We start from the raw sequence: 24665 nt of genomic DNA, 5'->3' as shown, positions 1-24665 counted from the left end.
AAGGTGGTAGGCCCTGCCTTATTGGAGCTCTTCATGCTTGTCCCAAGACCAGGTAGAGGATGGACTACATAATGACTAAAATGCCTTCTCGTTCTGGGATTCCATGATTCTGACACTTAAAGCTTGTAAATATGTAAGGCAAATAGTATAGTTAAAAGATTCTGACAATGTAGCTTAACTTAAATAGGGCATATACATTTTACATTTATAACCGTAGAATTAAATGTATATAAAAAGTTAAAATATATTGCATGTTAATTTAACATATTAAAATTTATATCATAAATTTTACATGAGTAAATTAAGAAAATTCAGATGACTGGGCAGAGAGAAAACCTATTTGGTGTAAAATACAAACTTCAGTTTTACATACTTTTGAAATATATGTTTTCCCTTCACTGACCTAAGAGGTCAGAAAATAATTTTGAAAAATTGCCTGACTTGTTAATAAAGAAATTATATCTACCTATAATAAAGGTAAGAAGCAGTATGATAAAGGGAATGCCAGCCTTAGCATCATATAAGTCCTGGCTCAAGTCCTATCTCTAACACATGCCATACATGTGATGAGGAGAAGTCATCTAATCACTAAATAACTCCCCAGGCAAATCTCTTAGACTCTAAGTTGCAAACATATTGGAGATCTGCATCAGGAGAAGAAGTTCCCACTTGGGGAGTGTCCTAAACCAATGAAATCATTAAGTCCAAAACTTTCCCTCCCTGATAATATCCACAGGCAAGTCAAGACATTGCCCATGATGTTACTGGTCCTCTTCCAGAATGAAGAATGAACAACAAGTATCATCAGTCCACCATTTAAGATCCTTTCTGAATAGCTATTTTTAAATTGGGAACAGAGAAACATTTTTTTTTTAAGATTCTAAATGGAAATGTAAACAAAGAGAGAGAAAATAAGAAGTTAGTTTTGGCAGACCATTGATGGAAGTCCTTTGTGAATCATCTTCCCTTTTAATATTTAAAGAAATTTGACATGAGGAAAAGAATAAGAATACAACTCTTGAAGACGTTTGCCCAATTAGAATTAGGCAGAGATTGATGGATAATATGGTAAAAAGAGAAATATGTAGTTCACCCTTCCAAAAGGTTTTGATTTATTTTAGGAAGTATGAGGAAGTTTCTCTTCAGTCAGCAGTATTGATATCTGTAGTGATAGGAAGAAATCTCTTAAAAGGAAGGGGAAATATGTTTTTGCTCAGTCTGAGAGACAGTAAACTCAAAAAGCCTTCTCTTTATGGAAGCACTACTAGCCCCTTGGGAAAATCTGTTGTAATGTGAAACTCTATATATGTATAGTCATATATGTGTGGCTACAGTATGTATGACTAAATTCAGTGCATTTCATTCTACTCGTGTGTAAAATATTTGATGAAGTCATCTTGTGTTTGAAATATATATTTCCTTATAGTTGTATTATATTAGTTTGGGATATTATTCACACATGGTCAACAACCATATTACTTTGGGGGGGGGTTGTATCTTATCATTATAAGGCAAGTGCTTCAGCGATTGCTATTATATTCCTGAGTCTATCTGCCTAGTTTGGCAAAGGGGCCTCTCTCAAGGTCTAAAGAGAAACAAGCACATATAACAACCTAACATTGTGATTGTTAATTCAGATTTCATAAGTAAAGGTCTGATGTGTCATATTTCCATTTCTCAACTTTCGGCCAAATGCCCTTGACTTGATTCCATGCACTACACTGTGAATGATAATCAGTGTTCATATTCCTCTCCTTAGCTGTCAGCCAGGAGTCACTCTTCATTTTCAGTTTAATAGTTTTTAAAATGCAGAGGTGGAATGGAAACACAATCCATGAAAGTACCATGACCCTTAAAATTGAGGAGAACAATTGTCCTTAGAATCTGCCATTCACAAAAAATTCTTACGTTTTTGTATAGAGAGCAAAAACGTCCAATTTGATTCATGTCAAAAGATGATGTGATAAGATGTTCATCTTTCCTAATTCTTGGATTCTCTGTGCAGGTTCCTTTCAGTGCAACAATGTCACCTGTTCGGCTGCATTCCTCGAACCCCAACCTCTGTGCGGATATTGAATTTCAGACTCCTCCAAGCCACCTGGCTGATCCCCTGGAAACTTCCTCAGATTACACAAAGCTTCAAGAAGAATTTTGTCTCATTGCTCAGAAAGGTAATTTGAAAATCTGTAATATACCTTCCCCAAGGGGGCAGCTAGGTGGTGCAGTGGATAAAGCACCGGCCCTGGATTTAGGAGGACCTGAGTTCAAATGCAGCTTTGGACACTTGATACTTACTAGCTGTGTGGCCCTGGGCAAATCACTTAACCCTCATTGCCCCAACCTTCCCCCATGTATGTATGTATATATGTGTGTGTATATACATGTGTACATACACATGTATACACACGCATATGTAAGTATATATGTATATACACCTTCCCCAAAGCATTCTTCCTTGGTTAGAGTTGGCCATTTATTCTCTTCTCTCTTCTTCTTCTCTATCTGTGTGTGTGTATGTATATACATAGAGAATACTAATATAAAGGCACATATATAAGGAACACAGACAGCAAAGGCAATTAATTCATATTTCTGATACTAAAAGGCTCTGTTTCTGCCATTAAATCTGCCATTTTCCCTTTTCATCTTAGGGAGGAATGTTGGCTATATTAATTAGTGATATTACAAAATTCCATTTTATTTTTATGACTTTTCCCTATGTGACATTTCAGAAACCATATGTATGTATAGTCGTATATGTGTGCCTACAGTGTAAACAGTACAGTTCATACTAGTATGAAATCTATTTGATGAAATTACCTTATGTTAGAAAATAGATTTTTCTCATAGTTGTATTATATTAGTCTGGGACATTTTTCACACACAGTGGAAAACCACAATATTTGTTTTGTCTCTGTATTTCATCTTTATGATGGGACTAGTGCCTTGATTACATGGTTTAGAACCCTATCCAAAACAGAAAGATCCAGTAGGTACCCTACCAGAAAAACACTAAAGGAAACGGGCCCAGGACCATGAATGTCATAGGTTTCAGTCTTGATTGATCCAAGTGTCGATATGGGAAGTATAATAGATACCTTAAAATCAATATCTGGCATAGCTCATTGTCTTTCATTTATGGGCTTAGAGTCACAAGATTTGGGTTCACATACAATCTCTGCTTCTTAGAATCTATGGGAACTTGGAAAGTTAACTTCAATTTTCTTGGCCTTGATTTCCTCATCTGTATAATAAAGGAGTTGCCCAAGATAGCTTCCAAGGCCCCCTTTTAGCTCCAAGTCTATGATTCTCTGTTGCTATTGATTTAAGAATTAAGCTGAATGACACAGAGGATAGAGTGCTGGACTAGAAGTCAGGAGGACCTGAGACAAATTCAGCCACAGACACTGACTCGCTGTGTGACTTTGGGCAAGGCACTTCACCCTATTTGCCTCCGTTCCTCATGTGTAAAATGAGCTGGAGAAGGAAATGGCCAACCACTCCAGTATCTTTGCCAAGAAAACCCCAAATGGAGTCACAAAGAGTTGGATATGACTGAACAACAACAACAAAATTCATATACAGTGATCACTAAGGTCCTTCCTAGATGCCATTCAATTCAACAAGCACTTAGGACATGGTGAGAGAAGGTAACAAACATTTGTTTAGTGCCTACTATGTGCCGGGCACTGTGCTACGCATTTTACAAATATCTCATTTGTAGTAAATGCCTATTAAGTGCAAAATACTCTATAAGATGCCAGATCTAGGATGCTTATAAGTCTGTAAATAAGCAGTCAGGTCTTTAGTATGATTGGAGTACCTGGAAGGTACCCCAAATCTCATACATCTGCAGCTTAGTAATATTTCCATTATATTAATGCATCATTGTGGAGGTATATTCCTTTGGAGACTCCTTCCTAGAAAATAAGACATTCTCAGGATGGTTAAGTGAACGCTAGAAATAACCACTTAATAAATGGGGGGAATTTGGCTTTTAAAGCTGCTCCTTGTGGGGCGGCTAGGTGGCACAGTGAATAAAGCACCGGCCCTGGATTCAGGAGTACCTGAGTTCAAATCCAGCCTCAGACACTTGACACTCACTAGCTGTGTGACCCTGGGCAAGTCACTTAACCCCCATTTCCCCGGAAAAAAAAAAATTAAAGCTGCTCCTTAGATCAAGGCCTCTCCTTAGAGGAATAACAGTAAGATGCATTAATGTAACAGTAAGGTGCTATCAGTAACATGCAGTTGTGAATTAACTTTCCAGATCATTTGCGTTTTTCAGCATGGGCAGGAAGGTGGTAGAGTTTGGAAGCATGAGGCACTGTCAGGCTAGGTTGGCCTAAGTGAAATGCCAAAGACTCAGACCCTGGATAGACAAATGACAAGGTCAGAAGGCTAAGTTGGAGGATGAGTGGAGGAGAATTCTTTCAGAGAATAGGAATTAGCACAGACATGGGAGCAAATTTGCCTACTTCCCAACTTTGCCCAGGGTTGACCCTGGTTAAAGCACCTAACCAGGCATTTCTTCTTAGCATGGTCTTAATGACTTTTCTTTTGGAGGCTTACATGTGTTGCTCCCTTACATCTGTGCTGTTTTTATCTCATGCTGGTGGCATGGATTCACTGCCCAAACCTCTTTGGGTTTTGCCTTTTGCAGTCTAGGTGTAATTGGCATCACAGCCTCGAGATGGTCCATATTGTTGAATTCTACCAACAGCTAAAGGGAGAATGACACGATTGGAGCTCTGAGTAAGCTTTGTCTAATTCCTTGAAATCCTGGCTCCCTTAGTAAATCCCGGCTTCAACAGAATTCCAAAGCCTCTATTGAAACCACACATTTCTTTCTAGGGCACAAACACAAGCCTATAAATCCTCCTTCCTAGAAAATAAGACATTCTCAGGATGGTTAAATGAATGCTAGAAATAACCACTTAATAAATGGGGGGAATTTGGCTTTCAAAGCTGCTCCTTGGATCAAGGCCTCCAGCTCTTCTTCATCTGAGATTTATCACTACAGGAATGGGACCTCTGTGAACAGATGCAAAATACCATTGTGTGGCTAGAGATGAGAGATGCTATTGTTGCCATTTTTTGAAATGGTGGATCTTTTGTTTTTATACTTCATTTTTACAACACACAATAACTTTAGGTTTGTTATTAAAATCAAGAACACTTTTCTTTTTTTCTTAACAAGCATATTGCTTAAGAACTACTTGATTTTTTTTTTTTTTTTAGTGAGGCAATTGGGGTTAAGTGACTTGCCCAGGGTCACACAGCTAGTAAGTGTTAAGTTTCTGAGGCCGGATTTGAACTCAGGTACTCCTGAATCCAGGGCCGGTGCTTTATCCACTGCGCCACCTAGCTGCCCCAGAACTACTTGATTTTTAAAAGAATAAATAGAAAATTCTCAAGCAAATTAAATCAACATGCTGTTTTGGTATCAATGGACACATTTTCAGAGTCTGATTAAGATTTCACAAGGGACAGAAATCTTCAACAATTGGTTTTTCAAAATCAATGAAATTCACAGATTTTGCCATTTCTTTTGAAAAAAATTTCTTTTTTCTTTTTAAAATTTTATTTGTGATATAATTAAATTCTATACATATTTCAAACAGATATAATATACATATGACATATAATGTGTATTTTCTGCATTATTACATTTAGATATAGCTAGATATATTCTAATACATATAACATAGTATTTTAAATCCTTTCTTTTTTTTTTAAACAAGCAGTTTTCTTTTTCACAGGTAAATAACTGTTTTATAAATAGCGTATATACAGGGGGCAGCTAGATGGCGCAGTGGTTAAAGCACCAGCCCTAGATTCAGGAGTACCTGAGTTCAAATCCAACCTCAGACACTTGACACTTACTAGCTGTGTGACCCTGGGCAAGTCACTTAACCCCCATTGCCTGCAAAAAACAAATAAACAAATAAATAGCGTATATATATCAATTTATATAAATAATATATATGAAAAATTTGCTTAAATATAATTACTATATAAATAACACCTAAATAACTCATATGTACAACATACATATTTATGTGTGTATATAGATACATATATACATCCTGTACCCTTCCCAGAATACCCCTCCCCTACCTTCTTTTTTTTTTTTTCCAGGTTAAACATTTTTATTTATATTTTTCTATTCCAATCTCTGTCCCTCCCTCCCCTTTCCTCTTCCCGAGATGGCAAACAAACCAGTATGGGTTATACATATATGATCATGAAAAACATCACCATATTTGTCACTTAATGAAAGAATGTGAAAAATAGCATGCTTCAGTCTGTTCCATCACTATCAGTTCTTTATAGGTGGATAGTATATTTCATCAATATTCTTTTGGGGTGTCTTGGATTATTGTATCGTTGAGAATAGTCAAGTCATTCAAAGTTCTTCATCAAACAATATTGCTGTCTCTGTGTACGGTGTTCTCTTGGTTCTGCTCACTTCCTAATACATCATTTCATACATGTCTCTACAAGCTTTTTTGAAGTTATCCTGTATATCATTTCTATATCAACACTTTTTTTGGAGGGGCAATGAAGGTTAAGTCACACAGCTACTAAGTGTGAAGTGTCTGAGGCTGAATTTGAACTCAGTTCCTCCTGAATCCAGGGCTGGTGCTTTATCCACTGCGCCCTCCATGTCATTTCTTATGGCACAGTAATATCCCATCATCATTATATACCACAATTTTGTTTTGCCATTCCCCAATTGATGGTCATTCCTTTGATTTTCAGTTTTAGCCACCACAAAAAGAGCTGCTACAGATATTTTTGTACAAATAGCTTTTTTTCTCTTTTGGGGGATGTCTTCAGGATATAAACCAAGTAGTAGTATTGTTAGATCAAAGGTCATGCACAATTCTATAGCCCTTTGGACATAGTTCCAAGTTGCTCTCCCTAATGGTTGAATCTTTTCACAACTCCACCAACAGTGGATTAGCATCCCAGTTTTCCCACAATCCCTCTAACAACCAATATTTTCTGTTTTTATATTTGCTATTCTAATAGTGTAAGGTGATATCTCAGAGTTGTTTTAATTTGCATTTCTCTGATCATTATTGATCTAGAGCATTTTTTCATATGGTTATTGATAACTGATTTCTTTGTCTGAAAACTGCCTATTCAAATCCTTTGATCATTTATCAATTGGGGGATGACTTGTATTTTTAAAAATTTGATGCAGTTCTTTATATATTTTAGAAATGAGGCCTTTATCAGAGATATTTGTTTCAAAAATTCTTTCCCAGTTTTCTACTTGCTTTGTAATCTTGGTTACATTAGTTTTGTTTTTGCAAAAGCTTTTTAATTTTGTATAATCAAAATGATCTATTTTACATTTAATTTTATTCTCTATAATCTTCTTTGGTCCTAAATTCTTCCTCTGTCCATAAATCTGACAGATAGACAATTCCATACTCCTTTAATTTTCTTATGGTATCATTCTTCTTTTTTTTTTTTTTTTTTGCGGGGCAATAGGGGTTAAGTGACTTGCCCAGGGTCACACAGCTAGTAAGTATCAAGTGTCTGAGGCCAGATTTGAACTCAGGTACTCCTGAATCCAGGGCCGGTGCTTTATCCACTGCACCACCTAGCCGCCCCTGGTATCATTCTTTATGTGTGAATCACGGACCCATTTTGACCTTATTTTAGTAAACAGTGTGAGATGTTGGTCAATACCTAATTTCATTCCAGTTTTCCCAGCAGTTTTTGTTAAATAATGAATTTTTGTCCCCAAAGCTTAGATCTTTAGGTTTATTATATACTAGATTACTGTAGTTATTTACTATAGTGTTGTTTCTATCTATTCTATTCCACTGATCTACCTCTCTATTTCTTAGCCAGTACCAGATTGTTTTGATAATTATTGCTTTGTAGTACAGTTTGAGATCTGGTACTGTTAGACCACCATTAGAAAAAAAAAAATTTTCCAATTTTTTGCTTCCTTTTGATTTAAAACAAGCACTCCACTCACCGAGCTCCTCTGTATTCTAGATCAGTTAAACAAGGCAGAGGTTGATTTTGTTTTCCTGCCTGAGACAGAAGCACTCCAGATTTCTCCCCATTTGAAAGCATGATGCTATATCCTTCTTAATTCCAAAACAAAGTGCTAGAAGCCTTTCCCTCCAGGATCAAATATAAAATCCTGTATTTGGCATTCAATGCCTTTCACAACCAACCCTCCTCCATATTTCTAGTCTTCTTACACCTTTCCCCTCCCCAATCTATACTCTGCAATCCAGTGACACTGACTTCCTTGCTGATCCTCAAACAAAACACTCCAGAATCTGAGTATCCTGGAATACTTTCCTCATCTCTGCCTCCTGACTTCCTTCAAGTTCCAGGTATAACCCCATGTTCTACAAGAAGCCTTCTCTAATACAAAAAGCCTTTCCTCCATGGATTCTTTCTCATTTGTTTTCTATATATCTTTTTTTTTCCTTTTTTTTTTCTCTTTTTGTCGAGGCAGTGAGGGCTAAGTGACTTGCCCAGGGTCACACAGCTAATAAGTGTCAAGTGTCTGAGGTCAAATTTAAACTCGTGTCGTCCTGAATCCAGGGCTGGTGCTTTATCCACTGTACCACCTAGCTGCCCCTCTATATATCTTTTTAAATATACTGTTTCCCCCATTAGTCTGTGAACTCCTTGAAAGGAAGGACTGTTGTGCCTTTCTTTGTATCTCCAGTGTTTGGCACAATGCTTGGCACATGGTCGGCATTGAATGCTTATTGACCAATTAATCGACTGACTTTGGGAAACAATTGATAAAATCCACATAACAATTCATAGACAGTGTGGTTAAAGCTTTATTTCTACCACCTCCTCCTACTCCTAAGTAATTCTAAGTCTTGAATATTAAATACTGTGTTCTTACTCAGCTGTTTTAAAAATTTATCTAATGCTAGACTTTAAAATTCCCCTCTCTTATTAGCCCTTTTTTCCATCATTGCTGTGTTTTTTTTTCCTTCTAAAATGTAGATATTCTGGCATAGTCATTTTTAAAGATAACATATGATTGGGTTGTATTCATTTTGGATTATTAATTAGTCAAAAGAAATGGAAAGGGTTCCTAGTAACATTTCCAGGTAATCTTTGATGCAATTCAGAATTATTGTAATCTTTCTCAGCAACAGGACACCCTTAGATGTCTTAATGTATCATTTGAAGCCACTACTAAAATATAACTATTTTTTGGACTTTCTGAAAACACTGTGTTTTTTTTTTCTTCTTCCTTCCTTCCTTCCTTCCTTCCTTCCTTCCTTCCTTCCTTCCTTCCTTCCTTCCTTCCTTCCTTCCTTCCTTCCTTCCTTCCTTCCTTCTTTTCTTCCTTTCTTTCCCCTCCCCCATCAGTGCATTCCCTTTTGAAGTCTGCTTTTAACAGCATAGCTATTGAGAAAGAAAAGCTAAAACAGATGGTTTCTGAACAAGATCACAATCAAGGCCAGAGCACACAGATGGCACGACTCAGACAATCACTTTCTCAGGTAGGTTCTTGCTTTGTTTCTGAATGCATGCCACCTTGCCCTTGAGTGTGTGTGGGGGGGGGGGAGAGGGCAGGGGCATAAGGGATCCCTACTGAAGAGGCTGCAAGTCATGGGTGTGGTCATGAGGTCATACAGTGATAATCTGCAGTTCTCCTACCATGGCCAAAGATAATGGGAAGAGCACACTCATTCTCCTAATAGTGCTAAGCATGCTCTAAGTTTTCATAAAAATAAAAGCTTATTCGGTAGCATACTATTATTCTTTTGGCCTTTGAACCCTGGTACCTGCTTGCTTTCTTAAGGTCATTTAGAGATAGTGCCTACTTTTAGTGTGATCTATTAATATAATTATGTCATACATTTAATATTTATCCATTTCAACATGTACAGTCAGCACTGTTGAATGCAGTGTTCATTTGTAGATTCCTTCCCCACCCCAGCTAATATATTTTAATGCATTGAAGAATAATTAAATAACTGTCATTCTTTTCTTTCTTTCTGTTTGATCAAACAGTTGTAATTGTTCTCTTAGCATTTCTTTCCCTTCTACCTAGAAAAACACCCCCTATCTCCTGACTCAACTTTGTTTTATGATAAATATGCATTATACCCAGGGGCAGCTAGGTGGCACAGTGGATGGAGTGCCAACCCTGGAGTCAGGAAGATTGATCTTCCTGAGTTCAAATCTGGCCTCAAGACACTTCCTAGCTGTGTGACCCTGGGCAAGTCACTTAACCCTGTTTGCCTCAGTTCCTCATCTGTAAAATGAGCTGGAGAAGGAAATGGCAAACCACTTCCAGTATCTTTGCCACAAAAACCCCCAAATGGGGTCATGAAAAGTTGGAAGGGTCTGAACAACAAAATACATTATGAAATGCAATTTACTCATATCAAGCAAATTATTTTGCATATTAAATTTGAAAGTCCTGCCAGAAACCCTTTAGACTATCTGTACTTTGAGCTTTTCTATTCCATTCAGAAATACTACATCTGAATACCCATATTTACCCTTCTCTTCATTTGACCTATCCATCTACCTTCTTAATTAAGTCCTGTGAGAACTCAATGTTATGTAATTTTATGTGAAAACCCAGTGTTTATGTAAAATATTGTTCACTTCCTGGTGCCTTGGATCAGAGCGATGGAGCAAACAAATCCTGGGTAAGTGGCTTCCTATAAATATCAGATTCTGCTTGAATACTTCCCCTTGGTCTGTAAAACTTAGACTTGGACAAACATCATTGTATTTGGTGCCACCACAGCATCATTTATTTTGTAGGTTTGGTTACAGCTCTCTTTTATTGTCCCAGCACATAGGATAAAATGTAGTCAGTTGCTTTGAGCATCAAATTCAAATGATCTTCCATAGCATGATCACTAAAAGTGGCCGATTTTCCACCTGCAGAACAGGAACCTTTTTTACAGGTATTAATTTGTTGTAGTTTCTCCCAGAATGCTCATAGGCAAAAATGGCCACTGGACTCTCAGATAGTATTTAATTGATGGTCAGGATGACTATTTTAATTATAGGGTGAGTGTGAAAGATTTGACAAGTAATCATCTTGGAAACAAGTGAAAAATTTTATTTTGCTGCCCCTAGAAATATCACAGCTCTCTCTTCCACTGGATTACTAAGAGGAGGGATACATAAATCTGATGAAGAGTTAAAGAATGATGGTAACAGCAATGATTGAGATAAATGGTGAGCCAGTGAGAACATTCCCTTTAAACAAAGATGATTATATTAAGTGCATTAAGTGAGAGTGATGATGATAGAAATAGTTATTAGAAATAGTTATTATAACATTTTAGAAATAGTTATTATAACATTTTTTTAAAAGGTGCAAAAAAAAGTATAGTAGTGTTCTATTTATTATATGACCATTCTTCAGGCCAAATTATTCATTGGGCAAATGTTAGATTCACAAAAATTGATCCATATTTGTAGAAAATGGAGAAAAAAATTTAGAAAACATCTACAATTATATTCATGATAGTTTGTTTTAAAAAAGGTAAAAGTCCATCTTACTTTAAAAGAATTGAGAAATTATTAAAGAATGTAGTTGAATGGTCCCCAAATTAAAATATTTCATTTGTGAATTCTAATGCTACAATTCATCATCTTGAAAAGGAAATAATCCTTCCAGAAGCCTTGATAATAAGTGTTCCAATAAAGTCTTTATAATACATATTTACACCTTTGAAAATTCTAAGATCTTATGATGATTACTACTGGAATGGTCCAAAAAGCAATTATCATCGGTTCTTGGAATTCACATCCATTCTCCTACTATACGTAATAGGAAGTTTTGCAATGTTAATGACAAATGATGATGGAGGTACTGCTTCAATTCAGTAACAAGGAAATCAATTCTACAGAAGATAGCTTACAATATTATGAAACAGCTTTAGTTACTAGAAAAGTCTTTCTTATGTCAAGCCTGAATCTGGCTCCTTTCAACTTTTATCTTTCAGTTCTAGTTCTCTCTTCTGGAACAAAGTCAAATAGGTCAGCTCTTTCTTCTTCTAGATAGCCCTTCAAAGACTTGAGGATACCTATTTCTCCCTTCAGTCTTTCATCTTTAGGCTAAATTCCCCAGTTTTTTTTTTCACCTTATACCTTCTTTAATATCTTAGATATCCATCCAGAAGCCTTGATGGATAAGGATCTAATATAGAAATAAAACCTTGGTCATATGTATTTATACCTATATTAATTCTAAAATCTTATTATAATTAGAACTGTGGTGATCCTCGTTTGTTATTATAGCTCTTAAAATGCAGCACCAAGAAATAATCATGTTGGTTTTTTTCACAGAGTATAGTAGGAAAATTTTTTCTTGTCATCCAGACAATGTCCTTTATTAATGCAGTCTGGGATTCATTAGGTTTATGACTTTTCTTTTAAAGCTGACTTATTGGGCAGCTAGGTGGCACAGTGGATAGAATACTGGCCCTGGAGTCAGGAGTACCTGAGTTCAAATCCGGCCTCAGACACTTAATACTTACTAGCTGTGTGACCCTGGGCAAGTCACTTAACCCCAATTGCCTCACTTAAAAAAAAAAAAAAGCTGATTTATCATGCTGTTGGTTCATATTAAGTTAATGGTCTCAGATCTTTTTTCCTTAAATTATCCAAGCCCCACCCCCTCCTATCCTGTACTCTGCAATTTATTTAAGCCCAACAGTTTTTATTTTATTGTATTTTTATTTAAAATTATATGGATATATATTTTCAAATTATCAAAGTGTTCAGGTATTTCAAAGGTTTTCTATATGATGTAACACAAGAACCCTTGGTCTTGGAATAAGAAGGCCTGGGTTTGAGTCCTACTGTTTATTAGCAGTGTGGGTGTGGACAAATCACTAAACCTTCCTGAGCTTCAGTTTCCTATAAAATGAGGGGGAAATCTTATACCACCTATTTCATGAATTGTATGAGGAAAAGCCTTACAAAATATGGCTGTACTTAGTAGGGGGAGCAGCAGGAGCACCACCATCCCCAATTCAGCACAATTCATAATCATTGTATGAACCATATAGTATGTAAAGAGCATGAAATCAATATTCTTCATTATATGTTCAGCCAAAATTGTACCTGCCATGCTCAAGTAGCTATTTATATCATTGGTCACTCTTAAGTATATACTTTAAGAAGCATTCCTTTCCTAATATAACTTAAATAAGCTCATTTTAAAACTTTTCTTGACCATCTACTATGTATGAGACACTACACCAGGTGCTATGTGTGTGTGGATTCATACACACGTATGACATATATATATGTTATATTTATGTATACGTACACACCTGTCATTTATCCTGAAATTGGCTTTGCATTTTGAGAATAAGAAATGTTCTTTAACATTAAAGTAGACCTTGGATTTACACTTATCAGACAGGGTACTTTGTGGTGGTACCACTTTATAAAAGATTTTGTTTTACGGCTACTAGTATTTGTATTTAATAAATTCATTCTTACATTCTTACTACACACCTATGTGCTAAAGAATATGCACATTGTTTTTGTTTGTGTTTGTGTATATTTATCCACATTTATACATATTTGGGCATTTATCATAAACACATTGCTGCTGCTCACACTCTTGAAACTTTAAAATTGGCTTCCGTGTATGGAGACAGAGACGTTGGCTGATATTAAATTAAATCCTGGATTTATGCCTGGAGAAAAGGACATTTTATATTGGTATCTTTTTATAAATTACTAAACTCTAAATCAGTCATATTGCATGTTTCATTTAAAATAGAACCCTCCATGTAAAAGATTTAAGCATTTTTAATCCTCCTGGATTAACATAACTAATAATGCATTCCACTTGACCTTAGCCCCTCTCTTCAATATATTGATCTTAATCTCTGTAGTTAGTTTTATCTTTGACTTGAAAACTCATACACAGCTTGTGCTTACTGAAAGGGGAATTGATTCTGGATTTATGACCACAGAATCTGACCTGTGCTTTAGCAGTGGGAGTTCTAAAATGAGAATAGAAGAAGAAAAAATCGATTCAACATTTATAGTAGTATTATTAAAATGGTGGTCTTCTGACTTTAGACACTTAGTAGCTGGGTGACCCTGGGCCAGTCACTTAACTTAGATTGCCTCCTCAAAAAAGTCAGTCATCAAAGTCAATATACCCATCAAAGTTGAAAAAGCAATTCCAGATATCATCATTTCTAAGTGTAGTCACATAGAAGTATCATTTTCCTGGAATTTATTTCATAAGTCCTATTCTTCATGAGATATCTTATATGTATTTACAAAAAGTAAAATAAAATAACCCAGCAAATGGCTTGGCATAGCTCATTTTTAGAGGTCCCAAATCTGTTCACTTCAGATACTTTCTTGAATCCAAAAGGTTTCAGTTTGCGAACTTTGCCCTAAATTCATTTTGTTATACATTTCATGCCATCTCCCTCCAAACTGACTTGCACTAACTGAAGTGTTTCCTTTTAGAAACCAACAGTTTTACTGAGTAAAATGTGGACATGGTAGTTCTTTCCCTACCAACATGGGCAGTGGGAGACTGGACAGAATCTAGGATCACCCGTTCATTTGCTGACTTAGACATTTGTGTTTGTTCAGGGTTTTCAGAATGTAACTTTTTTACGGACAAGGAAGCAGGCATAATATTAACTTTATTTGTACCCTCAGGAAAAGGGCCATGGAAAAAATAAATGGATCATGTAAAGTTTATAGGCAAGATGTGATTGAGTGTTCAGACTGCCCTAAGAAGAGGGAGTTTATGAGCACACTTGATGGAGAGGCAAATCAAACCTAATAGCTTAAATGAATTTGCGTAATATTCTTGTCATGATTTGGGTTATTTCTTTGTAAATGGCATGCTATGGGATCAGATGATAAGCCTAAGAATTGCATAGCTCTTAAATCAATACTATGTCTAAGATATCACCATAGCTTTCCTTACTTGCCAGTGTGTAACATTACATGAGGCAGTGCCCTTTTTTTCTTCCCCCCACTTCTGCCAGTATAGTTCAAGACCATACTTTTATTGTCAACTTCTCCATGTTCTCTTGCCTCTGATTTGTGTTGATAACTATTCTTTAAGGCATTCCTTTTCTGAGAATACCCATCTCTCAAAAATATTACAAAGGGAAAGGATAGAGTTACGAAAGTGATTCATCGGAACCAGTAGCAAGGAGAAAAAATGTTAGTGAAACCTTAGGCATTGTCTAAGCGAGTGATAGTAACAGAGTTTGTGCTGGAGGTTGGCCATACAATGAGTCTTGCAGCATTTCATTTAGTGTGTGATATCAGTGAGCCTCACAGCTCTCTGTGAGGTAAGTGACCAAGACATAATAAGGTAACAGTCTAACAATGACTCAGAACTGGGCTGTTTGCATGCTGGTCTGTCTGCTGTTGAGATTGCCCTACCTCTGACTATGACTATTTCTGTGTTCTGTGCTATCTAAAAACAACAGTTTTTCTACCGCTGCATATATGTTATCAATAGTAATATTTCCCATGTAGTTGTTCCTTTCCAAAATCCAAGTCATTAGCTGCTAGAAGAGACCTTGAGAGATTATCTAGTATTCTCCATCTTCAGAGCAAGACCTCATTTAAACCACTGGAGACAGAGAAGATTCTAACCCTCTATTTAAAACTTCCCAAAAAAGAGGCATCTGTAACTTCCTTTAATATTGGCATTTAAGATTCCCACTGTTAGGAAGTTTTTCCTTATGTTTCATCTTAATCTATCATGCAACTGCAAGCCATATTGTTTCTGTGATGCTGCGGAATGACTGACTCATCATCCATTTGGATAAGAGGTGGCTGGAGATTGACTTTAATCATACATAATGGCTCAGTCCATAGTCACCCAATAACAGTAATCTCACACACACACACACACACAATTTTTTCCAGCAGGGAGGATAAAGTAGGGGTGTAGTGTGTGTGTGTGTGTGTGTGTGTGTGTGTGTGTACCTCCCAGTGTAAAAAAAAAACAACAACAACAAAAAACCTCATCACCTGTCCAGATCTGCAACTTACCTGAAACTTGTAGTTTTAGTGAATTACCTGAGTCACTGAGACATTAAGTGACCTTTCAGCGATCACATAGTTTGTATATGTTAGAGGCACACTTGAGCCCTGCCTAGGGAACAGATGACTCCATATGTATATAGAAGTATACAAAAAGAAAGAAAGAAAGAAGTATATAAACACATACAAGCAATATATCCATATCTTTATTAGCTGCCTTTCTATGTGTATGTTTCTATAAATGTGTGTATGTCTATGGTTGCAAAGATTTTTATGCACAGAACTTCAGTATATTTAAAGACTATAATGGAGTAAGAACATCTAAGCTTATTTACAGGTATTACAGAGGTCACAGAATATTTTAAAGTCCCAATTAACTTGCCAAAGTTCTAAGAATATGGGAAACCAGCCACCTTTAAATTTTCTATATTCCTTTTAAGTACAGAAAATTAATCTTGTGGTTTGTTTTCCTATATCTTAGCAAGCCACTTTGTTTTCATCCAAGTACTTACTAGTTTTCTCAAAGTGGGGCATACACTTCCTGTCATATTTTCCTACCTGACTGTATCACCACCCTTATGCCCCCAACCTGGCCACTTCAAGCTTTGTGTCAACTCTTTGCTGCATTTCTAGGGCAGAGGAGTAAAGTCAGGTGACCAAAACACAAAGCCTAATTAACTGCATCTCTCTATAACAGAAAATGCGTGTGTAAGTATATCAATGTTATTTAAAATGCTTGGAGTCTTGACATGACTCTCTTTGGGGCCCATACTATGGGGCCACTTATAAACTGTGTCATCCTGAAGATCCTCTGGGGTTCCTGGAATTATAGTTCTAGTTAGGGTCCAAAGAACACCTACTTTATACCAAACTCCATGTCATAGCAGGTAGTTTTACATGGAAGTCCCAAAGCACTGAAAGGTACACACTGGAAGAAAAGCTGTGTAGTATACTATAGAAAGATCCTTCCACTTAGATTTTAGGCTCCTTGAGGGCAGAAACTGTCTTGCTTCTCTAGTGGTATCTCTAGAACTTAGCACAGTTCCTGACACACGAGAAGCACTTAATTAGTGCTTGCCCTATCTGCCTTCCTTTCTCTCTCTCTCTTTCTCTCTCTTTTCTTTTTCTTTCTTTCCCTTTCCTTCCTTCCTTCCTTCCTTCCATAGATTGATCCATCTATCTTTCTATCCATCCAACCTGTCTGACCCATGGCAAATGATTAACCTTGTTTGCCTCACTTTCCTCAACTGAGTAAAATGCGATAGTGACAGCACCTACTTCACAGGGTTGTTGTGAGGATTAATGAAATAGTTTGTACCATATAAATTTTTATTCCACTCCCCCACCTTCATCTATCTTGGGAATCTAGAAACATGTTTTCCACACCTTGGTTTAGTCCAAGGCTTCTTAAATTTTTTCCACTTGAGAGCCCTTTATGCCTGTGAAATTTTTTATATGACCCCAGGCATATAGGTATACATAACCTTTTACTGTTGCCAAATTTTTCACAACCCCTGCATTCAGTTACATGACCTGATATGGGGTTGTAACCCATAGTTTCAGAAACTTATGTCTATACTAACACTCTGTGTATGAACTCAGGCAAGTCACTTAATTTCTAGGCCCTGTTTTCTTCCGCTGTAATATGAGGAGATTAGATTAAATGAGCTCTAAGGTCCCTTTTGGTTTTTTATTCTAACTAATTTGAGATTAAGGCTACTGAGATTTTGTGTTATGTTCTTTGTAGCAACTGTCTGCATTTTCAATGTTCAATAAGGTGGCACTTTTGATCTTCTGATAAATGTGTATTTATAATAGGTAGCTTATTATTTGTAGACCAACCTTCAGTGATTCTATAACCACACATATTCTAAATGTGACCCTAGAGCTACAGCATCTCATGTTACTAAACATTGCTCATCTCATTAAAATAGGCTGAAAGTCACCTCAGTAAATGGAAGCAGTTTCTGTCTTCATTTCATTCCAAAATCAGTTTCAAGATATTCATTCTTCATCCAAATAATTTGAGTTTTGGAAAATGGCACATAAATCGAAGGAGCCATCTTTCACTGACAATAGATCATTCTAATGCTCTTCATTCATGAAAGAGACTGGAAAAAAAATAATAATATATATGTGGTGGTAGTATAGGCCTAAAAATAGTAGACCTAGATCTTCTGGTGAAAAGGAACTAAATGGATCTTTCTTTTTTTTTTTAATGGGTCTTTCTTTAGAGATATAGGAGTTCTTTCTGGTGGCAAGATGACATTTATTGATTGGCATTAAGTACTAAATGGTAGGTTTCCTCATATCATATAAGAATAAACATGTCTTTACAAGGCCATTTATTTCCTTCTCACCACTAGGCTTTGGCCTAGCATGCTTTTGAGAAAAGAGCGTGATATAATTTGCTGCTCTTGCTTTTTTGAGAAGTTAGTCTATGCCACACCTATGTGTATGCTCTATTGTATGCCTGCTTATTAATTTGAAATAATATGCATAACTTTTGTTGTTTTAAGGCACTTAACCAGAATGCTGAGCTACGGAGTCGCTTGAACCGGATACATTCAGAATCTGTTATATGTGATCAGGTTGTCAGTGTAAATATTATTCCTAGCCCTGATGAGGTAAGACTTTGGTCTTTGATGGATTTATAGAATATTTAGAACATTGAGATCCATTGCTGATTTTTTTTTCTTTTTTCTTTAACAGTTCCTTTACTGTTAGTAAAATATGACTTATCCAAGTATTTGTGCAACAGACAATTTTGTTCTCTTCACAGTGAAAGAACAGTCTCGGTGTTTGAATCTTACATAGCCTTTGTTGTTTGTCTAAGTCTGCTTTATTGATGTTTAGATAATGTGATTGGCTGTTTTGTCTGTATTTCTGTCCTAAATTGTGATTTTTTTTTTGTATCTGTCACAATAACCCTTTGTTTAAAGTGTTCACCAGGCATTTTTAGCCAAAGATTCAGATTAAATTTCCATAAACATAGTGTCTTAAACGTTTTCCTGGTTTACTTTGTGATGGCATGAAATGAAGGCAGGAGAAGGGAGTAGGATATTTATCACTAATCTACAATTTGTGATTTTTAAGTTTTTTATCACATTTCCTGTTATTTTATGCCAATAATGTGCATTACATGATTTCCCTTCCCCGTATTACTAACAATACATCAATGATGACAAGATTTTGTTCAAGAAGGGACATATCAAGGCCATCACAAAAATAAGAAAAGAAAAAGAAAAGCCATGTGCATGTGATTGCAAGGAGACTGTTTCAGCTATTTCAGTTAACTCAGAGGCCTTCACTGCAGGCATTTACCTTCCTAGAAACCTGAGAAAGTAGAGATATACTTGTCTGACCAAATAGTTGTTTTACTAGTAAAGCTGTCCTCTCTTTTGGTGACCCATTGTGTCCGGCAGATTTTTTTACCCCATGTCTCTTCATGCCCCTTATTATCATATTTTGTCCAATCTACCCACAGTCTTTGTATTTGGGTAATTTAACATTGTAACTCTTCAATATGGAGGAATGGGCAGCATGACAAAGTAGATAACCCACTTAGAAGCATGGAAGACCTAGCCCTACCTCTGACATATGTTGTCTGTGTGATCCTGGGTAAGTCACTCAACCTTAAGCTAGGCAATTCTTTAAAACTCTTAAGTCATGGAGCAAGTACAGGTCTACAGTGAGTTTCCCCACCAGGAGTTCCCTAAATCAATGAAATCATAAGTCTGGCACAAAAAAAATTAATATGTTTAATTAGAATTTTAAATAATTAATAATGTTTGATACCTCACATTATAATTTTCTAAGATTGATCAAATATGAATAATTTCCCGGAAAATAATTTTGTTTTGAATACATGAAAATAAACTTGAAGTGAATTATTTGTTACCTTTTTAACATAGTGTCTAGGTAAAAATATCAGTCAATCAAGAAGTACTTCTACATGCTTTTGTTCATCTTAAAATTTTATTAAAATTGAAATTGTTTTAAATTATGGCCCCAGTAGTTTTTGTAAACTTTCTCTTTGGATTAGCCTACCAGGTATAACTTCAGGGGTAACAGAACAAAGTATTAGAATTTAGCAGGGCTGGGGTGGGTGGTGGGTGGTATTGTACAAGCAGCTTTCATCGGCCCCTATGACAACATTTCATCTTTATCTTCATTGGCTAGAAGTTGAAAAACAATTCACTGCCCACCTGAAGTTTGCCAGATACATCTGAATTCTTGAGGTTAAAAGGAAAGAAATGTTCCCAGTGTTACTGACAAAACACAGTACTTTTGTCATAAAGATAGGAGAGTCCTAGTTCCCCACTCTGTTAAGTTATATTTCTATTATTCAAGGAGCCATGATTTCACAGATTTATGTACTCTACCCACTAATACAGTCTATAAACTTTCTAGGCCTTAGTAGACTTATTCATGAGTTTCTATGGCCAAAAAAATTCATTGGACTAGTGACCAATTTTCTGTTGATAAGCCTTTCTGCACTTGACTCCACTGAGTTTAGCATAGCACTATAGCATTTAGAGACCTTGGAAATTATCTATATGAATGAAATTATCTTATATGAATGAAGGACCTAAGACCCAGAGAGTTTAAGATGACCTGCCCAAGGCCACAGAGATAATAAGTAGAAGAGCTAGAATTCAGATTGCAGCATCGTGGTGCATTTTGCCTGGACATCCCCCAGTCCCTGGGAGACAATCATACAGTCTGTTGCCAAACTGGATTTTTTTTTTCCTCTAGAAACATGTGGTCAGTTATTCGCTGTGCTTCAGACTAGCTCCTACCTGTATCAAGTGTTGTTCCAACATTGAAATACTGTAGCAGATGACACCCTTGCATTTGGTTCCTTTGTAGCCTGGTGAGCAAATCCATGTCAGTCTCCCTCTGTCACAGCAAGCTGCTAATGAGAGCCGGCTTTCTATGTCGGAATCTGTCTCGGAATTCTTTGATGCTCAGGAGGTGCTGCTCTCAGCTAGCTCATCAGAAAATGAGGTAAGTGATGAGGCTGTTACCTTTTTGTAATCTTTCCTACCAATAGTTACCAACTTGAGTTGGAGAAAAAACACTGAATATTGTCCACTCAAATTAGAACTGCCTATGTATCTGTTGAAAGCACAGATATGGGAGGGGGGATAGAAGGGAGAGAGGGATAGAATTTGGAACTCAAAATTTTAAATAAAGATGTTTATGTTTATTTAAAAAAAAAAAAAAGGAAGCACAAATATTTTTTCCAAACGAAAATATCTCTCCCTGGCTACCACTTACCTATGACATCAATTAGGATAGCAGGGATACTAGTGCTTTCTGGCATTTAGGCATAAATTATATTATTACCTTATTACTTAACACAGTGCTTTGCACACAGTAAGTGCTTTTAACAAATTATTTTGTATTCATTAATTTGTAAAGAGAAAACATCCGTGTGAAGTTATCCATAGGATTCATTAAAATTTGGGATAATTAAGGAGACCAATATGTCTGACTATATCCCTCTCAGTGATAGGAATTTCAGCCCTATTTATTCCATATGAACAAGACTCCTGTGAACATGTATTATTTAAATACTTTCTGGTGAATTTGGGATTCGAATTTCTGAACTTGGAATCTTGGTATCTTTTGACTTTGTCAGGGAGAACCAGTAATTCATACAAAGGTTTCTTCCAGAAACTAGGGTTGTATTTCCTAGAACACAAAATTAAAACTTATTTCACTTATGTTGGGGAAATTTTCATTCAAAGGCAAATATAGTGATCTATCAGATAAGTTCTTTGCATGAAGCAAAGCACGAGAAAGAGAGAGAGAATGGATATCTATATGTATATATCTAAATGGACCATTTCTGGAATTTGGAGTATATTGAAGCTCTGACACAGAATCACGGAAAAATTGAGCTGGAACTCACCTTAGAAGACAATTAATTAGTAAAAATCCCCATTATTTTATAGCTGTGGAAATTGAGGCCTAGAAAAGTGAAGTGTAACCAGAATCACAAGGCTAAGTAGTGATTGATATATCACTGGATAACACATTTTTTGATGGAAGTTTGAATCCATCTTCTGACAGATGTGATTTTGGATATACCGATGAACTTTTCTCAGCCTCAGTTTCCTCACCTGTAAAAGAGGGATAATAATACCCATAGCATCTCCTTCACAGGCTTGTTCTTATGATCAATCTACCACCTATTAACAGGTTATAAACCAGATTGATCTTTTGCAGTGTCTATTGGCCATTCTTGGAAACAACCACAGGCAAGTGCTTCATAAACCTTACAGTACATCACATTTTTTTTTTATATCATCCAAGGATATCTATATGGTAAGTGTCAGTATTTAAATCCAGGTTTTCTGAGTCTCTTGACTCTGTGCTTTCTCTAGTATAAGGAGACTTGTGAGCCCTTCATTTCTACCATCCTGAACATTAAAAAGATCTTAAAAACTCTAGTCCCAAAGATCTCCAAGAACAAATGAGCAAAAAAGAGAGCAAAAGAGTATGTCTTCGAGAGAGAATCCCAAAACACCCCGCAAAGAGCAAGGTTCATCTTTGCTTTATATAGCTTTATGGCCCTTTCACTTCTCCCACTGAAGGTCATCTCTTCATGGCAGGGAGAGACAGAGAAGATAAAAGAGGAGAGGGAGGAGGGGGCAGAGGGAAGGGAATAGGGGAGGAAAGATGAGGAGGAGGTTTGCTTGTACTTCAGGGGGAAAAGGAGTAAGAACAGAGGAGGAAGGGGGCAGCTAGGTGGCGCAGTAGATAAAGCACTGCCCTGGATTCAGGAGGACTTGAGTTCAAATCTGTCTTCAGACACTTGACACTTACTAGCTGTGTGACCCTGGGCAAGTCACTTAACCGTCTTTGCCCCACTAAAAATAAATAAATAAATAAAAAGAATAGGGGAGGAATAAGACATTTCCTAATTTATTTAATTAAATTTGGGCACCGCCTTCCCCTTCCCAATTGTCTGTTACCTTTGATGTTCATAAACTTTCCTCTGATGAGGAAGAAGTGAAAAAGGAGAAGGTGCTCTTTCTTTCTTTGCTTTAGGACTTTTTAATATTATGTAATCCAAACTACTCTCTGCCCTTCCTGTTCCCTTTCTCTCTTATTTCCCTCCAGTCTCAGAAAGCTAGGCAGCCCTCCTCTTGACAAAGCTAAACCTTTTGCTTTTGCCCTCAATCTCTTTCCCTGGCAGCTTCCTCGTGACATTGTCGCATCCATCATCCCCTCTCTGCCTCTTTCTTGTTCAGTCTGTTCCCCACCATTGCCTCCTTGCCCTCGGTCAACAAACACCCACAGATCTCCCCTATCCAAAAGTAAACTTCACTTACCCGTGCTTTGTTCTCAAGCTGCTTTCATAGGTCTTCTGCTCCTCCATCTTCTGATGATCATACCCCCTTCTCCCAGGCACTCACTCATGCTCAAACCTCAGTGATCCATGCCTTTTCATTCTCTCTAACCTCCAATAGCCAATTAGTCTCTGGTACTGTTTGGTTTTACCTCTGCAATATCATCAATGCCCCCTTATCTCCACTGTACTAGTTCAGACCCTCACATCCTCTCTTGTGTCATGTTTTTTTTTGATTCCTTTCTTATTCTCCCTATTAGATTTTTTTTTTTTTTTGGTGAGGCAACTGGGGTTAAGTGACTTGCCCAGGGTCACACAGCTAGTGAGTGTTAGGTGTCTGAGGCCGGATTTGAACTCGGTTCCTCCTGACTCCATGCTCTATCTACTGCGCCACCTAGCTGCCCCCCTATTACATTTTAAGTTCTCTAATGGCTAATGTGGAAATCTGTTTGACTTACCTATCCATGTTTGTAATGGGTTTTGTTTGCTTGTTTTTGTTTTCTTAATGCATAGGAGGGGAGGGGAAGAGAAAGAATTTGGAGCTCAAAATAAAATAAAATTGAATTTAAAAGAAAAAAGATTCTAAGATCCTTGAGAGCCAGGGCTATATTATTATTCATTTTTATATTCACAGTATATAGTATACAGTACAGTCTTAGTATCATATATCTAGAGCTGGAAGGCACCTCTAGTCACAATCTAGTCCAATTCTCTCATTTTGCAGATAAGCAAACAGAGGCCTAGAGAACCTAAGTGACTTGCCCAAGATCACACAGCTAGTAAAAGCAGGATTTAAACCCAAATCCTCTAGAATTAAATGCTGAATATATGTTTGTTGAATCAATTCCATTTCTATGGTAATCCTATACTTCTCTCTGTATTCAGAGTCCAGTGATGCTTCCCTAGCCTTCTCTGGGTGGGATGTTGGGGTCAAGTGGAAGATGCTTTACTTTAGTCATGTTTCATTATTTCTAAGGAACTGACTGAACTTAGCAGTTATTTTAACCAAGTAAATCAGTGAATTATTAGAAAACTACTTCCTCAATTATGATTAGATGATTTCCTAAATTCTGTCACAATGGTGTCTCCTAGGAGCAGCTAGGTGGCGCAGTGGATAGAGCACTGGCCCTGGAGTCAGGAGTGCCTGAGTTCAAATCCAGCCTCAGACACTTAACACTTACTAGCTGTGTGACCCTGGGCAAGTCACTTAACCCCAATTGCCTCACTAAAACAAAAAACAAAACAAACACAATGGTGTCTCCTGCTT

At 36.8% G+C, this 24665-nt stretch overlaps 1 protein-coding gene across 8 annotated transcripts in view; it reads left to right on the top strand.

Moving 5' to 3' along the window:
- Nucleotides 1-24665, top strand: part of OSBPL6 (oxysterol binding protein like 6) — a 273481-nt gene that overhangs the window by 213031 nt on the left and 35785 nt on the right. For 5 of the 8 annotated variants that reach the window (XM_043992203.1, XM_043992205.1, XM_043992202.1 and 2 more), the window contains 5 exons: nucleotides 2006-2171; nucleotides 9379-9512; nucleotides 10650-10673; nucleotides 18555-18662; nucleotides 20908-21045. In XM_043992203.1, the coding sequence (XP_043848138.1) occupies nucleotides 2006-2171; nucleotides 9379-9512; nucleotides 10650-10673; nucleotides 18555-18662; nucleotides 20908-21045 (570 nt within the window). The remainder of the gene's footprint in view (nucleotides 1-2005; nucleotides 2172-9378; nucleotides 9513-10649; nucleotides 10674-18554; nucleotides 18663-20907; nucleotides 21046-24665) is intronic. The other 3 variants (XM_043992204.1, XM_043992206.1, XM_043992201.1) reach the window with 1 other exon arrangement.

The sequence above is a fragment of the Dromiciops gliroides genome, chromosome 3 (genome assembly GCF_019393635.1).
Source record: "Dromiciops gliroides isolate mDroGli1 chromosome 3, mDroGli1.pri, whole genome shotgun sequence".
Classification (NCBI taxonomy): Eukaryota; Metazoa; Chordata; class Mammalia; order Microbiotheria; family Microbiotheriidae; genus Dromiciops; species Dromiciops gliroides.
Note: the sequence above shows the minus strand (reverse complement) of the source record. Positions and strands in the feature narration are given on the sequence as shown.